We start from the raw sequence: 18,178 nt of genomic DNA on the forward strand, positions 1-18,178 counted from the left end.
CTTTGTTTTCTGTTAATGTACCTTCACTGAATGCTAGAGCAGAAACTACAATTGCACAAAAAGGAAAAAGTTTTCAAAGTTGCAAAGCTTCTGTACCCATCAGAACTTCAATGTTAGCCTTGGCTGAGGAAGGTAAGTAAGGTGACATAGAATGCAAAAAAAAAAATCGAAATTTTGATGTTGAAGACAAATCTTCTTATGTGTTAAAAACACAGGAACTTATTTGTATATACTTTAGCAATAGCTGATGCATATCGCTTTTCTGAATGACTATTTTAAGTCAGATAAGGCTTGCATTTTTTTTGGTTGCCATGTCATGTCATGTCATGTCATGCTGTGCATGACAGATGGCATAAATGTGGATAATCAGATATTTTAAGATTTCACACTCTTGGTCATAGACCTACTTGGGCTACACTGTATTTGAGATCCACTGATTTTGTTACTTGTAAAATTATACTGGAATTGAAATCCTAATAACTGATGTCTTTTTAAAGTCACTGATAAGCTAACTGTACTGATTTTAAGTCAGTCAATGGGTTAGAACAGTGGTTCCCAACCTTTTTGGCCTGTGACCCCTTAAAATCGTCATCACATGTTGCATTGTCTACCAGTTAACTTACCTATTACTGTCTTGATTGATGGGATAATCATTTTGTTCACAAAATGTCAGAAAATAGCAAAAAATATCTGTAAAAGTTTCTCTTCATTCAACTACTGCAGTTCAGACTGTCTTTTACTTTGCTTTCCTTGGCTGTTGAGCAGGGGAACGAGGCGGGAGAGAGCTCCCTGAAGGAATTGATCTTGCTCTCTTTGAATTTCCTCCCTTTGTTCATTTATGGGACAGAGTGCAGAGGAGGAGAGAAGAGGGAGGGACTGAGAGCAGAACTTCACTCTGCCTTCAGCTGTACAGTTCAGTGTCCCATCCTGCTCCATAGACACATAAGACAAACAGACACATATATTTGCATCGATTGAACCCTGACAGACAGGGACACAGATTGATAAAGACACACATTCTGTACATACAGAGAGACAAACAAGAACTCAGACAGACAGACAGACAGACAGACAGACAGGTGGTGTCATGGCGTCAGTGGACAGCACTGGTTCGAGTGTCTCCAGACGGCTGAGATCAGGGGATCTACTTCATGCTGGTCTGGCAGTTGCACTGCTGCTCGGTGAGTTATATTTCACTCTATACCTTTAGCCGCCCTGTCATTCCACTCTCTTCCACTGTATCTCTACATTACACCATAATATTGTACTTCTATCTTCTTCATGCCCGTGTGTGGTTGGGTGAATCCCCCTATTTGTCTATACGTTATAACATGTCCTCTACCCTTCCCTCTTTTGCTGTCATTGTTTCAGTGTTTTATGCCGGTCAGGGTGGGTGGTTCACTGCTGTCACAGTAAATCCATACCTTTTTTATTACTCCACACCAACATCTGCTGTTCTATCGTTTCTGCTTCAGCTCCCCTGTCTCATCTAGCTCACCTTGTTCTCTTCCTACACCTGCAGGTTAAAATGTGTGGTCATTTCACATGTGATGTTTACTTGTTGCTGTACTGGGGGCATAAAGGTCAATAAAATCTGACCCTCGGCTCATCTGGACTTGAACATGTTGACTATCAGGTTGCTGCGCTGGATTAGTGACTGGCTGTCTAAATGATCTTCTTCATGCATGAACTTAATAAGGTGCAATTTTCAAGGGGAAAAAATTAATACAATAGATAGAAAAAGACAATTATGAAAAACCTTTGGTTCAAGTTAATTTTTTTTATCTCTATTTTTATCGAGTGACGTCATTTCTTTTCTTTTTTTTTGAACTTTATTGCCTTTATCGAACTTGCAGGCAATACAAACACAGACATACATTCAATACAAATATACACAACCTAACCCTCCCATAGGAGGCTACAAACAAACAGACAAATAAAAACAAAAACAAAACCAATTACACCAACTGAGACAACAACAAAAAACAAAAAACAAAACAGACAAACAAAAAGGTCACCTTGTCATTAAATGTTATACTGCAATTCTTGGTTGTGCAGGGTCAAAGTAGATGATATAGAATTGTACATTACATTTAAGGTGTTAGCATAATTTCAGAATGACTGGGGCCCATCTTCTTATGAATAGTGGTACTTTAAACTGTAAAATAGCAGTCATATTTTCCATGGTATGTATCTGCTTAATCTGCTTAATCTTCTAATCTTCATTGAGCTTTTGTGGGTGCACATGGCTGCATCCAATTAACAGTAATCATTTTCTTCGCAGTCATTAACAGAATATGTAACATATAGCATTGGTCCTTAGAGAGCAAGTTTTCTGGTATCTTCTCCAGTAGGAAAATTAAGGGGTCCAGAGGGATATCAACTCTGAAGACAGTGTCCAATTCTTCTTTAATGTGTTTCCAAAAAGTTTCTATCACTGGGCAGTCCCAGAATATGTGGGCATGATCCCCAACCATGCCACAGTTCCTCCAGCAAGTGTTGGGGGTATTACTTGAAAACTTTGGCACCTTGAGAGGTGTTCTGAAAAAATCTCAATTTCACTTTCCAGTCAAATTCTTTCCACATTTGGCTCCCAATCCCTTTATGACTTGCTAAACATATATTTTCCAAAGCTTCATCTTCTATAATTGCAATGAGTTCTAATTCCCACTCACTTTTAATATGTAAGGTATTGTCTGAAGTGTCTTTCAAAAGATTCATGTAGATATTTGACACTTGATGTTTTGATGATACGTTATGTTGAGAAATCTCTATAAAATACCTTTCAACCTCCATTGGATCTCTTTTTATACTATCCCAGTCTGTGTGTCTAGTGAGGTAACTTCTTATCTGCATGAATCTAAACAGGTCATTTGTAGGTAGATCAAATTTTTCCTGGAGTTGTGAAAATGATCTTAGTGTGTTGTTTTCAAACAATTGGTCAATGCTGACCAGACCCTTTTCTGCCCATCTCCTAAATGCCAAGTCTGTCAATGATGGCAGAAAATCAAAGTTTCCCAAAATAGGCATTACCCTTGATAAAGCCACAGAGCCTTTTATTTGTTTTTGTATAGTGTTCCAAATCTTTAGCGTGTGTTTAACCCATACATTGTGTATTTTTATCTTCTTCTGAGCCCTTTGGTCAAGAAAGGGAAGCACAGACAATGATATCCCTGTCAAAGAATTCTGTTCAATGGATAGCCATCCAGTTTCTTCGGCTTTGGTCATCCATATCATAACGTCATTTCTTTAAGAAATCAAATTTCATGATTTGACCCCGTTTGAGTTGCTCATCTGCAAGTACAATACAGTCACATATGGTTGTCATCACAGGTAATATTGCATCTCCACCCACAAACATATACATACTTATCACACATGCGCACACGCGCACACACACACACACACACACACACACACACACACACACGCGTACACTCACACACACACACAGGGTTCCTTAAAATTTCTGAATGTTGGGTGATTTTGCACCTCCACTCAATCTACAGAGCTTCATAAATTGAGCTCTATATCTTGTGAAGTTTTTTTTTTCTTTGTCGCTTACCTCCGACACTGTCCTTTCAAAACACAAGTAATATTTCATTAATGTTTTCCATTTCTGAAGTGTTGGATGTTTTCCATCTTTTTATCCATTTTATTTAGAATTTCTCCTATCTCAGTTGAATCTCTATTTCCAAGCTCAAAGCTTTCTGTTATCCAATTTTTCAATTGTAAATACTTAAAAAATCATATGTCTTTCAGTCTATATTTTCTTCTTTAGTTCCTGAAATGAAAGTACTGAGTTATGGTTTATAATATCCAATAATTTCCGAATTCCACATCCCAGTGTAGTCGGGCTTTTTGAATAGTTATTGATGAGTTATTCTAAATATCTATGTTTGGGGATTTCTATTTCTTGACCTTGTATTTTTTTCATTTTTTTCCCCAGCTTGGAGAAGAGAGCTAGAAGCAAACTATTAGGCTGTAACTGATGATTTTCAATTTCTATCCACAGATCCTCATTTTTATTGTTAATTATGTGGTCAATATAAAACATTTGAGCTTTGTTATGATAAAGCTCCAAATTGGCAAGGTTTAGGCCTCCTTCCTCTCGAGGATAATGCAATAATTTTCTCCTTAATTTGTAACCTTTATTAGACCAAATAAAAAAATCTTTAAAAAAAACAAAAAAGATAGTTTAGAAAATGCTGTCATAATTTCAATTACATATGTAATTGATGTGTTTACATTACTTAAAAAGAGTAAAAAATCATGAACAAATAAACTAACTAACTAAACTAACTAATTTTTTGAGCCAAAGATTTGATTGGTAATGCAAACATGGAGGGTGATAAAGGGCATCCTTGAGCTGTGCCTTTACTTAGAGTTCTACGGAACTTTCATTCTGTGTTGATTTTGGTGGCCCCTGTGGACAAAAGCGGTAGTGTTTCCCAGAATGAAAACTGCATTTCCCATGAGCACCACTGCTTCGTAAAAATCTTTATCTGGCTAGCACATGCATTTGTTTTGGAAGCAAGTGAGCTGTTTGCAAGATGCATAGCAATGAGGTAATGTATCTATAATTTGGCTATGTAGGTTTAATAATTGTAATATGACAATGGTGAAACAAAGTAAACTTTATTTTAGTAACATTCATACACCTAGGTTACATGTAAGGCTGCATTCACACCAAATTCAGCAATGTGGCACCATCCTGCAGGGTTGTGCAGAGGTTTGGACGTGTTTATTTGTGCAATAGAATGTCACCACTGTGAAACAATCAGAAAATAACATTTTATTTCTCAGATTCACTCCTTTGTTCTCGCCAGGGCCGCTCCCTCTCTTCATTCACTCTCTAGTTCACTCGACCACCGCTGGTCTCTCTCTCTCTCGCTCACACTTTGTCTTTTTCTTTCATCTTTTTAAAATGAGTCGGGAAGTGGACAACAAGTCTAAATCAAGTCTGAATCTGTATTCAGGTTTTTGAGGTATTCAAGTCAAAACCAGTAGAAGGCAAGCACTAGTGTTTCTAGTATTGAGGGTACTACATTTATAGTAGTACTATAAATGTAGTACTACTACATTTATAGTACTACTATAAAGGTAGTAGTACATTTATAGTAGTACTATAAATGTACTACTACATTGGTGACTTATGAGTTATGGAATGCTGTAAATACTTACAAAGATCATATGTAGCAAACAGCACAGTATGAAGAACAACTTTATTGTTAGTATAAAAAAAGTATAAAGAGGTACATTATATGTATAGAGCTAAAAGTATATGTATAGAGCTAAAACACATTCTAAAAATTCATTATAAGAACCATTTGAAGACAATTACTCATTGAGGTCCTGGGGTTATAGTCTCTATGACATCTGCCGTCATCAACATATTTTCCACATTTCCCCTCTGCAGGACCCCTATCTACAATCACTGGCAGTGTACTATTATAATGGGACTGTACAAAAGTCATGGGTGGTTGGGGGAAGTCAACTGGTCTGATAGAACTGCTAGAACTGCTGTTTGGCTCTGAATGAGAGGAAGGATTTCCTGGAAACAGAATAAATCATGTCATTATATTTTGCACAGAACTTGCTCTATGAGTTATGACTACAAAGACTTTCCCAAATCCCAAAGTGGAAGAAACTTCACTATTCCCAGCAGCATCAGAGTCCCAGCAGACGAATTATGTATGAAGAGGTGTAAACTTCAGCAATGCTTGTAGTATAAATTGTGAGATCAACATGTTTCGGCTTCATCAAGCCACAAGCCTTCATCTGGGTCATCAACTGACAAATCAAACCAAGACCCTTGGACCATTTTTACCTTCAGTCTGAATGAAGCCTGACTGTAATGCAGTATTTAAGGTCACACTCTCCACCTGTAACACAATCTTGGGATAAATCTAACTGACTAAACATCTAATGACAACTCTATCAGTCACCAAGGCTTCAGTATCCCTAAAGGTTTCTGTCCATCACAACAGATACAAACCTATCTGGCATAGATGGCTACACCATCAGCCATACATTGAGTTTGAGTTTTGACTCAAGAAATTCAAACGCAGTTTGAAATTCAAACAAAGAACATGCCCAAGCGGCAATGGAACAGAAATTATGTTGGTAGAGATTCATATTGAATGTTATTACATAATATCTTTTTGATTTGATATCACCATTAGAAAAAAAAGTGGAGTAGCGAAGGAAAAAAAGCTGTTCTTTCATGAACTGTGCATAAAGTAACTGCCATGACTCACTAGCAGCATCATCTTTTACAGCAGTCCTAGCTGGACAATATCTCTTTCTCTCTCTTCCTCTGTCCAGGTCCATGGAGTGTTGGTGGACTGGTGGTGTCTACAGGGAGAGTGTCCTCAATTGAAGCAATGAATGGCTCCACAGTCCTGTTACCCTGCACCTACTCCTCCTGTATTGGCATTAAAAACCTCTACTTCAACTGGCAGTTTAATGACAATGGAACCAAATACAAGGTACAGTGTACACACACACACACACACACACACAAGCAGAAGCAACATGCATATCTTGCACAAACAAACACACAAATGTCCAATATTTTCATGTTCTAGATTTATTTGCATATGCAGATATACCTAATGACTATTTCTGTGTACATGTATGTAGTTGTGCGACGCAGTAATTCCTGACGATGGAGAGGTGCCCTGGGTGCATGTGTACCAAGATCGTGTGGAGTTTGTTGGCTCCTCAGAGAGCAACAACATCTCCATCCTACTGTGGAACATCACCTTTGAAGATGAGGGAGAATACACCTGTTTCGCCAGAAACCCAAAAGAGAAGGGCCACAACCACAGTGCTATCTTCACTCTTATAGTGGTGGACCAAAGTATGTGACACATGCACACATTTGTATACACCTGGTACCCAACAATACCTAACTTTATCTAATCTAACCCTTTGACAGTGCTTATACCCTGAGAGAGACAAAGAAGCTTTCTCTGCATCTCTCTGTGCTTTTCTTTCTCTCTACCGATGTATTTCCCTCTCTCCCTCTTTTCAGTGAAAGAGGTTGACAATACTTTGACAGTCATCATTGTCTCAGTGCTGGGCGGAGTCATTGGCTTAGTTATCATTGTCATGGGTATAAAGGCCTTGGTGATTCACTTCCAGCTGAAGGATGATTAGAAGAAGTGAGTGGATCCCTGAAGATGGTGATGAACATGTGTTTCAGTAAAATAATTATTATTTTGAATGTATGTCTAACACAAGGTTATTATTTGGGGCTCTGTGGGTAATGTGAATGCCTTGCAGTTTATACAGCCTTTATCACTCTCATGTTCCTCTTTTTATGGGTGTACATTTTAACCTTTGGTTTCTCTATTCCCTGCAGTAAAGAGTGCCTGGTGATCTCCTCAGGGAATGATAATACAGAAAATGGACTTTCAGGAGCCAAAGCTGACAACAAAGGCACAGCCTACATTTATCAGGCTTAGTTTGTTATATTTGTCCATTTTGTACAGTTATCTGGCTCTATCAGTCACCTTCTGTGAGGTGTCTTGCAGTTCAGTGTTTGATGTGTACTGCAACATTGACTGAGAACTATACAGACAGATAGACTAATATTAGGGTAGTTGATAATACATTTGTGCTACTAACAATCATCCTTAAATATAACTCTATGTGTTTTCATGTGTGTTTGTGAGTGGCCAACTATTTATCAATTGAATCAGCACAACTCAGCTTTGGTCCTTCTCCCTCCTTGGAGATCATGTTTGACTTCCTATTTCAATTTATTTTAATGTGATGGACATCAAAATTGACAGCAGGTAATTCTCAATTCCTAAGCAGATACATTATGCTAAATTCAATTTATCATGATAGTTTTTCTGCAGTGCTATTGTGTTGTATTGTGTTACATGTAGAGCTGAAAGGATAAGCAAATCTATTGGTTGTTTGAGAGAATTGTTAGATAACAATACTGATAATTGTGTAAGTACCTTTTTAAGCAAAAATGCCAAAAAGTTAATTGGCTTTAGTTTATTAAATGTGAATATGTACAGGTTTTTTTTAGTCTTCTATGATAGGAAATTGAATACCTTTTGTGTTTTGGACAAAACAAGCTATGGAACCAGATGATTTTTACTTTTTTTCTCCTTATACAATTACTGAAAACTATTAATTGATTATCAAAATAAATGATTAATTTTCTGTCTATTGACTAATTGATTAATCATTGCAGCTCTACACTTTTTAATGTAATTTTATAGGATTAACGATTAATTGAGAGAATAATTGCTTAATTGATAATGAGGATAATTAGTTGCAGCTCTAGTTACAGGTGTGAAGGTTATTAAGCACAGCATGTGTAGGTGCACTATGGAAAACGGTCTTGTTCTCACAATAAAATCCAGAGAACTTTATTATAGGATACAGCTTTATAAGTTACAGATTTCATGATACTGCATAGGTACAATAGAATAAAAATGTGCCTTCTTTGACCAAATATGTCCTCAAAATATGTGTAAACAGACAGAAAGGCTTCCTGTAAGCAATGAGAAGCTAGCAGTGAGCATGTCTATCCTCTGCTCTGGTGTGTTTCTCCTGCACGGCCCCTCTCTGTGTGTATAGTTTACCTATATTCATCAGTGCCATATTCATTCACAGACTCTCAGGATGTATAGAACAGTGGCAGCTCTGTTGAGCCCACAAATAAGAACGCTTTAATTGGTTGTTCTGGTGGGACAATGTGCTTGTTGAAGGCAGCTGGAACTAACTCGTGTACTAGCTAGAATGGGTTTATGATTTCCTTTTTTTTCTCTTCTCAATATCAGTGTTGTCATGTATAGTGGATGAACCAAGGAACATAAGAGAAAGCTAGATTCTTTCACAAGCATTATGGTGTTTTAGTCTAACAGTCTATTAGTGTGTATACAAGAGAACACACACATACACAATGACCTCTGACGTCAAGGTATAAAAAATATCAAGAACATGAACAGAACAAAAGAGCCAGCCTTTCCCACCAGCCACGAAAGGAATTGGATCATTTTGGAAATAACGACATTGTTCTTTTTCCAGACAGACTGGACCAACCTGGAGTTCATCCTCTCTTCTTCTACTCACACACACTATATCTAGGGTGATAAATGTATGGATAAGCCCATATTCCTTTCTAAATGTCTCTCTTTTTATTCACAATGAGTATCTAAATAGTCAGAAATGCCTACTAAAATATGTAAATATATGTATCTTGACTTGTCTAACCATTGTTAACCTTTATTGTGTTTCAGAATCCATTAGTTATTCAGAATCCTTTAGTTATTCTGAAGTTATTCAAAATCTGCTTCAAAAACCTGTTAATTTACATTGCCACCTAGTAACCATTTCGGTAACAACTTTCTAAGACAATGATGTAAGTAACATACCATTATTGCATTGATTTAGTTGATATTAACCATCAAGTGTATTATTTAGCTATGATTGCTAGCTTCCTATCTTGATTCCTAGCTTGATTGCTAGGATCTTGTAGACTTTAAATGTCTTCCACTGCAACACAGTTTTGGCTACAGATTACAGAAATGATGGTTCATTTATTTTATTCTGTATTGATTTGGTTAATCAATATTATGCAATTTCTAAGTATTTTCCCACTGGTTTTCATGATACGTCAACATTGATGACAAAAATGAGTGAGTATGCAATTGCAAGCGCATAGCCTTCAAATATTCCCCCTATTTAGGTTAGGAAAAAAATGATTGCCCTTTTAGTTGAAAGGACAGTTTTTCTCTTCGCACAAAGAAATTAATTAGTAATTGAAACATCCCCTCAGAAAGAGTGCCTCTTTCTTCCAAAACACACTTACTAGACTATAAAAAGTGTATTTTATATATATATATATAAACTATAAAACTCTTTGTTTTGACTTCTTCTGTTTTCTCTTGGCCTTGCCAGTTGTTATGGCCCGTTCATTGTGTTTCAGGCGTTGTCTTTTTCACTTTTGCTGAGACCTGAAAGCTCCAGAAAAAAACTCAAGATGCAAAGACAAGTATCAGTTTAGCCATCACACGACGTTTGCAATTTGAATATTATTTTTGTGATCTCCTACTTTTATCGTGTAGCCTAGTTTAATTTTTTACGTACTATTGCAAATTCTTTTTCACTTTAGGCGCTCAAGCCTCGTTGTTTCATAGTTTATTGGAGTTGCATCCTCCAAGTCTGCAAAGACTGTTTTCAAGACTTTTCCACGAACCTTTTTGTAGGTTAGAGCTCCAGCATCGATCTCTACAGCCTGCAACTGAATGCATCAAGACCGAAAATACAAAACCCTCCTGTGTGTTTAATATGTGGTCTCAGCTAGTCTGAGCCTATCCAGTGTTGAACCAGAGTGCTTCACTTAACCTAGAGCGGTTCTCATCTGGCTGTCATCTCAGCAACCTGAAGATCACAGAGTCTGTCTCACCATGCTTGGCACTCTCCGGGCAATTTGCCTCGTCATCAGCCCTCCATCACTATGGAAACAGTAGGAAACTAACCACCATCCATGCATTTTCTGTTTTAGAGTTGATGCAAAGAGCTAGATTCTAAATTTTTTTTTTGATTAGCTTTATGTAGAACTATTTGCCCCCTCATTGCACTTTCGCCTTGTTTTTGTTCACCCTTGATTTCATTCATTCATTCTGTCTGCAATAACTTGTTAATTTAATTTCCTCATTCATACATTGATTGTATTTGTATATATGCGTATATGCTCATTTGTTCCCTATTCATCCCTATCCCTTGGGTGTTCAATAAATGTTTCATTTATCATCTGGTTTTTGTCAGTGCACATTCCTCAAAGTAGAGACTAAGATCAATGCATTAAGAATTTACAACTTTCAGATATAAGATTGATTAATTTGGTATTTATTTCCTACATAATATTGCTACATGTGCAAAAACCTTACATTTCCAGGCATTTCTGGTCTGTGTATTTTATGAAATAATACTTCTGTGGCTTGGTTCTTCCTAATGTCACAAGACTTGTGTGTAAATTAAAATGAAAAGGAAGTAGCCTAACAAATCAGACACAAAACATTTGCAACAACAACAACAGTAATACCTCCAATTGAGAACAGATGGATTGGTGATCATCACTGGCTTGCACTGTGATAAAAGGAATAATTAGACACTTAAACTCTTTAACAGTAGTATACACTGTGCGATTTTGGGCTATCCCAGACAGAAGATGACCAATGTGAAAGAAACATGGCGATATCTTTGGTCATGGCTCCAAAATGGTGGTCCTACGTCGCACTGTGAGAGAGGTTCAAAGATGGCCATTGTTACGGTCTTGCGACCAAAGATAGCCTGGGGAAAAATTCTGACAGTGTCAGAAATTTAGGATAACCATTTCACAATGTGACTGCTGCTATGACCTATGTCTACTAACCAACCAATAGGAATGCAGCATGAATGACATCATCATCATCTGTCTAAACAATACGAGCAGGCTTTTAGTAAGAGAAGCTCTCTCTGTGAAGACATTGCTGAGCTTAAAACACTGCAATCGTCATCACAAATATTCTTTTTGTTTGTACATGTAGTGTGTGTCGGTGGACAAAGACAGATCATATCAGTAGATGCTGCAACGCACAAACATATGTTATATGCTAAAAAATACTTATTGTTACCTCAAGCTTCCTTTGCAAAATTGGCATCCCTTTGGAACATCTTGTGTTATACTTCTGTCAATCAACAGTAAGGGGCAAAGCTGCATCGTAATGACTGATGAAGACCACACACGCTTTGGCAGAGTGGACATGTAGAGTAGAGGATCTGCTGTTCAGGCTGGAGGTGTCTTCGTCTTCTGAACTGTACTGTGGCACAGGCTGCTTCTGTAAAGACAATCACAATCAGTATAAGTATATGTGACCACTGAAATACAAAAGATAACTAACTTTCCTCCTTTGTTCTGTATGATTATTATTGTCACATCACAATAAACTTCACTAAAGTTCATAAAATGATCACTGTCTGTCCTCTTGACTGTCTAGTAGTTTATATGGTAATTACAAAGCTTGGCAATAACTATGGCTGGCTGATAATTTTAATATTTACATTAAAATAAAATTTTGTGGGTTAAATACTGAGTATTGAGTACAGTCTTGCCAAATCAAAATCTAATATATATACAAATAATTGTGGTCCTACCAGACTGTGAATTTCACAGAAGGCTAGCTAGCTAACAGGTTAGCTGATGACAATGATACACTTACCAAACAAAAAGTAAAGAAGATCCATCAGTATCTGTGAGAACAGTCAACAGCAGCTCCTCACTGGTTTAAAAATGTAAGAATGAAAACGTAAATTAGCGTCCTCCTTCAGAAACTGCTGCGGTCACTCGGCTTGTCGGCTGCTTCATATGGAGCTTTGAGAGCCACCGTCAAGCTAAGGCAGCAGTAGTAGAGCCAAAACTATCACTGCTCTGTAACCAATCTGGCTTTAGACTCATTTTTAGGACCGCTTACGTACAGTAAATTTAAAAAAAAAATGAAGAAATGCATAAATAAATAAATGCAGAAATACAGAAATAGCCTAAATAAAAGATTTATATAAATGTGGAGAATTACCAAAATCTATTTGTTTTTTATTAATGTATTTAAGCATTTATTTCTGCATGTACTTATTTTATTTATGCTTATGTCATTTTTTGTGCTCCATAGCCCTGTTCCACTCTGTGAAAATGGTCACTATTATAATTACTAAACACAAATTCAAGGCTTTCATCTCCTCCACAACTGTAGTGACACTGGGACAGTCAAAACAATTAGTAAGGTGGACATATTCTACAGTTAAGCAGCCAGCCGTGACTGGCGAGTATTAGCCTCTAGCTTTCAGGGCTGCTTGGCCAGCAGGCACCACAAGACTCACAGATTCACACAGAGAAGATCAGAGAGCCATGGATGAATGGAAACTGTAATGCAATGTTCAGCTTATTAGTGCTACAGAGACAGTGAGAAGAGGAGGGAAGGAGGGCGAGTGAGAGATTGAGACAGGGAGAGGGAAAGAGTGATAAAGATGTAGAGGATGTGTGTGATGGAGGGCATAGAGAGGGAGAGGGAGGCAAGGTGGCTAGTTGCTCTGGTTAAGAGTCAATTAAATGCCAATAATTGTTAATGAGAGTATGTAATAAAAAACAACTAATGTAATCACCATGAGTTAGAATAAAACACTCTAAATAGTGTTGAACCAGAAAACAGAAGAGAGATCCGTAGAGTCATATTTTTTTTGTCGAATAAGTACAGTACCAGTCAAAAGTTTGGATATACCTTCCCATTCACTTGAATGAGAAAGTGTGTCCAAACTTTTGACTGGTACTGTACGTATATCTATTAGGACAAGAATAGAAAACCCTTGTGTCGAAGAGTAATGTTTTATATCAGGGAGCGAGTGAAAAGGAGAGGGCAATCTGCCTTCCCCAGGAAGTGTCCAACTCTGAAAGAAATGACAGAATAAAAACCAGAGAGAGAGACAGCGTGGGCCTGTGGCGTTGGCAGGGGGGCCAAACAGCTAAAAACAGATTAATCAGCATAGGGTCACATTCTCACAGAGAGAGTCTGAGCAGGGCAGGACAGGGCAGAGCCTTCATCTTTTAAAGGCCACTTCTTGGGGAGCAACACGAGGAAATCTTGGCGCTGAGGTTTATATTGGCTGAAAATTCAATGATATTGTGCTTTAATACTGATATCTGATCTAGTGAGGTGAAATGTCTTGGACACAAGTAGGGCTGCAACTAATGATTGTTTTCATTATCTATTAATCTGCAGAATATCTGTTTGATTAATCATTTTGTCCATAACATATCAGAAAATAGTGAAAATGCCCATAATAATTTCCTACAGCCCTACGTGGCGTCTTCAAATGTATTTTTTGTTTGACTAGCAGTCCGAAACACAAAGAAATTCACAATTGGCTGCAGATCAATTTTCTGTTTTCTGACTAATCAATTAATCAACCAATTGTTGAAGCTCTAGACATAAGTTTGGACATCTCAAGCAAATATGTGAAAAAAACCCTATTCAGCCAAACATCTTCAGTAAAAACAAATATTGTAGTGATATCAATTTTGTCTTGATAAAAGTGTAATATGTTTTTCTTTCATCATACAGTATAACTTACATGTATGTGTAATGTACATTGTCCCTTTTCAAATTAAAAAAAAAAAGTATTTTCTTTAAAATGAGGATTTTTTTGAGAGCCATTTTTCTAATTAAATGATTTAGACCTCTATTTAGATATTTTTACAGATATTGTAGATTGAACTAATAGATATGTTGTTCAGACGTTCAGTCAGAAAATGTAAGTATTAAGAGAAAGAAGGAATAATGTGATTGTATGGATGTTTTGCAGTCAGTCATTTCATGATTTTATGTTGACAGGTTCCTAATGAGAGACACTACTTTTTAATTCTTGGTTTGGAATTCATGCAGCTGTAATCCACAACTCTGTGTCAAACTTGGACCCCAAGAAACATGACCAGGGGGAACACACTCACTCACTTTGATGCCATGATGGATTGCCATAATTTATGAACTGCCATGATGTCAACTGAAGAACAGCACAAATTGCTGAAATGGTCCTCCCTTATGGAAGCAAAGAAGGGTCATTAATATTTGGAGCTTGTGAAATGGTTTGTGAATGTGTAATAAAGTTTTACAGCTGTAGAAATATTTTGTGCATATGTGAAAAAGTTTTGTGCACACTGAAATAATTTGCACGTGTAAAAATGTTTTGTAGCTAAAGAAAAATTATGTGTATGTGTGAAAATGTTTTGTACACATATAATTTGCACTTGTAAAAAGTTTTTGTAGCTGTAGAAATATTTTGTGTATGTATGATTAAAATTTGTGCATTTCAACAGTGAGGTTTCACAAAGTCTGAGATACGCACACACAAATTTCCTAACTTTGTGTGCGACAGTGAAGTCACATGAGAGACAGAAAAACAAATTTCCTGTGTAGCATACAAAAATGAATGGGCTGGTTATCAAACGAAGAAAAGAAATATATATATTCCTTTTTAATTATATAGGCAGCATTTTATGTAAGTTGATCCTTTCTCAGTTCAAGTTTAATATATACATAAATTTTTTTCGTTCTGTGTTTTTTATTTATTGTTATTTATAATTATTAAATTCCCAGAGAAGTTTACTGTTTCAGTGCACTGATGTCATTTTATACAATAAAGTTTAGTGTTTAGCTGTAAAATATCTTGCCTCCATTACATATATTTGTCACAAGTGTTTGATAACCACCCCATTCATTTTTGTATGATCTCTGACTTGACTTTTATATTCTCTGGAGTTCAACCTGCAATTAACAGAGTCAGGAGGCTCGCTCTCCACTCTGACTTGCTCTGTCAATATACATCTTATCCCTGAAGTAAAACTACTGACAAGGTGAAAAGCTCCATCTATATCTACATGGCCAGCAAAAACCACAACAGTTATGTGAGGAAGATGTTAAAATACCGTTCTGTTTTGATGAAGGCCAGGTTTATGCCTGCCACATTAAATAATACGATCTGATGTAATGTATAAAAGCAGTTTTGATCTAGATTTTGCCTTCATACAGTACGTCCATGAAATAGTACAGGGTTGTGAAACTGCCAAAAGCATTGGCTGTTTCATTTTAAACTTTCATAACTTTTATAAACAATCTTTTATATGATTTTTGTTTTCTAACATAAGCCCCTTTATAGATTCTGACCAGACTTGCCTTAATACAAAAAGTATCTGTCGTAAACATTACATGAGGCTTGAGGTGGGTTAACTGGTTGCTGTGATTGCTGCAGTACTGAGTTTGTATATACAGTGAAGGATGCTCCTCTGCAGTGGTGCAATACAGCACAGTAAATTCAGTGTAACTGCCACCCAGTGGTAAATGCCTGACACATTAAATAATCTTCCCTCACGTGGAAGCTGATGAAACATATAATTTCAATGTGCACTTATTGCATTTTGTTTCAGATTGAAATGACTGCATGTTGAATTTTTTTTTAATTAAACCTAGGGCAGATACTATTATTTTAAGCAACCGAGTGCTAAATAATTGGTAGAATTTTCACAGTTAAAACAATATATGATTATACATAGCATTGAAATTGTTGCTAGTTGCTTTAGACAGTGCTCCAATTTAGACTGTTTATAAGTACAAGGCATTTTAATCCCTGTGCCCATTTTGTATTTTATCTACATTTAATAAGGGGTTGTGCATATGTGTAAGTTTACACTAAATCTATTAGGAAAAGGATACATGCAACAATTTGTGCAAACATAGATTTTTTATCAAATCACTCCCAAATGACAGTTATAGTGAGCATTAAATAGTTACAGAGAGTTACAGTTGTAGTGTTATTGTAAAAATTCACTAAAATTAACTAAAATTAAGTCTCAGGAATTCTGATTGACCACTATGATTCCTTAGAGTTGGTATTGTTCTTACTGCCAGAGCAGCTGAAACTCATGCTGCCAAGCCAAGAGTCTGACGTCTGCTCTCTGCCTCCCTGCTTTAATCTTCTGATGATTGACTGATCGATTAATCTACTAACCTTGCAGCTCTAGAAAGAGGACTTATTTTGTTTTTATCTAAATAACTTTTAGAGGCTTGAGGAAGTAAAATACAGAAATCCAAAAGAAATAAAGCAGAAATTAGAAGAAAGCTTGAAAAGAAAAAAAAATCACAATTTTGTGTGTCCAAAATATGTTTTTGTCTGTATCCTATCCTGTCCTGTCATCTCCTGAGCACTTGTGGGGGTCCCGACCCCCAGGTTAGGAACCACTGGGTTCGACAACCAGGGCACAAAAAGGATGCCTGGGTGGTTAAATTAATCATCAACTCAACAGGTATGCCTAAAAATAAAGGCCATATGGCTTTCAGATTATTTTTGTTTTGCTCATTACAGCCATCTTGTGGGGGTTTTATAGAGGTGCAGTGTATTGGTTTCTGCCGTTTTAATTCTCTGCAGACAATATATTTTCAGTCTACACATTTTACTTATTTTTCGTGATATTTTAGTGTTGCTGCACACAATTTGAATTTCTTCCCTCAAATATGATGAAATAGAGTTTGTTGATTGTTTCCATGATTATATATATGTATACCACAAAAAATGTATCCTGCCTTTGAAGTCAGTAAGATAAGTAAGTCAGTGGTTTCAGTTTGACGACATTTGAACCTTACATGACAAAAAATAAACCCTCATAAAATAAAATAAAAAATGATGATAAAAAACGAAAACAGTGTTCCCGCCCGGTTTCGAACCGAGGACCTTTCGCGTGTTAGGCGAACGTGATAACCACTACACTACGGGAACTGATTGTGCCTTTGAAAAGTACGTTTATTTTATTTTCCCTCTTAAGTAAACCCAACTTGCTAACACATTTAAATATGGTTGTGGGGCTGGTAGGTCGAGTCACAGTTGCATTATGACTACAAAAAGTTGGGTCAACAATGGCAGAACTGAGTCGTTTCCATATGTTTTCATGTATGTAGGACTCCAGTCTGCACTGTAGTTAACAGCCAACACTATGCAAAAAACACATGTCAAACATAACGTTAATGCAGCAATATGCAACAGGCGCTGGCTAATAATGCTTTTAAACGTTCACTGCGTGTTGCAACTAACCTAACCTAACGTTACCATAATAAGGTGTGGTTAGATTTAGGTTGGAGACGGGACACGAACCCGTGCTTACAGTGTCTTAAAAGGCTAATAAGCTTACATTTACACACCCACTCACAGTTGGGTAGCTCTTCGTCAGTCTGCTCCAGGATTTTTAAGAAGACACACGATAGCTCGGGTAAGTTAAAGTGCAAGACAAATGAAGAGCGAACAAATAAAAACACACCGTAGCACCCTTCCTGTTACCGGTTCTCCACCTTCCTCCTGGTACGCTGAAAATAAGCACATGCTTCATGTTCAGTCTTACATTAGCCACATTAGCCTGTGTGCTAGTAAAAAGAGGTGAAATCATTATCATCATCATTTAAACTAGGCTCATTCTCCCAAAAACTCTGACACAGAATATCTGGAAGATGGACAGATTTAGAAACATACCTCAAAAACACTACCTTGCCTTAAAAACCAATAAAAAAATTTCACCTTTTTCGTCGAGGCCGGAAGGCCATGCGCACTGGAGGACAGTGGCTGAGTGACATCA

At 36.9% G+C, this 18,178-nt stretch overlaps 2 protein-coding genes, 2 long non-coding RNA genes and 1 other non-coding gene across 7 annotated transcripts in view; 2 read left to right on the top strand and 3 right to left on the bottom strand.

The window, feature by feature from the left end:
- Positions 1-606: 606 nt before the first annotated feature.
- Positions 607-11,853, top strand: LOC137185915 (sodium channel subunit beta-4-like). Of its 2 annotated transcripts, XM_067594452.1 has the most exons (5): positions 636-1,181; positions 6,328-6,491; positions 6,646-6,865; positions 7,040-7,169; positions 7,370-11,853. In XM_067594452.1, exons 1-4 carry the CDS (start codon positions 1,088-1,090, stop codon positions 7,162-7,164), a joined length of 603 nt encoding a protein of 200 aa, XP_067450553.1. In that variant the 5' UTR covers positions 636-1,087; the 3' UTR covers positions 7,165-7,169; positions 7,370-11,853. The 2 variants fall into 2 exon arrangements, with proteins under 2 accessions (XP_067450554.1, XP_067450553.1); XM_067594453.1 differs by lacking the exon at positions 7,040-7,169 and having other exon boundaries at positions 607-1,181.
- LOC137185917 (uncharacterized) lies at positions 4,323-11,724 on the bottom strand. The gene is made up of 3 exons (XR_010928934.1): positions 11,649-11,724; positions 6,261-6,427; positions 4,323-5,554 (listed from the first exon to the last, which is right to left on the bottom strand). It is a non-coding gene; the product is annotated as an uncharacterized lncRNA (long non-coding RNA).
- LOC137185916 (uncharacterized) lies at positions 11,765-18,175 on the bottom strand. Of its 2 annotated transcripts, none has more exons than XR_010928933.1 (4): positions 18,121-18,175; positions 17,867-17,912; positions 12,234-12,293; positions 11,765-11,852 (listed from the first exon to the last, which is right to left on the bottom strand). It is a non-coding gene; the product is annotated as an uncharacterized lncRNA (long non-coding RNA). The 2 variants fall into 2 exon arrangements; XR_010928932.1 differs by having other exon boundaries at positions 18,076-18,162.
- On the bottom strand, positions 17,259-17,331 carry trnav-aac (transfer RNA valine (anticodon AAC)). The gene has a single exon. It is a non-coding gene; the product is annotated as a tRNA-Val (tRNA).
- mecom (MDS1 and EVI1 complex locus) overlaps positions 17,736-18,178 on the top strand; it is a 148,593-nt gene continuing 148,150 nt past the window's right edge. The window contains exon 1 of the mRNA XM_067594450.1: positions 17,736-17,818. The gene's annotated coding sequence lies outside the window, so the exon portion shown is untranslated. The remainder of the gene's footprint in view (positions 17,819-18,178) is intronic.

This window comes from Thunnus thynnus, chromosome 7, assembly GCF_963924715.1.
Source record: "Thunnus thynnus chromosome 7, fThuThy2.1, whole genome shotgun sequence".
NCBI lineage: Eukaryota > Metazoa > Chordata > Actinopteri > Scombriformes > Scombridae > Thunnus > Thunnus thynnus.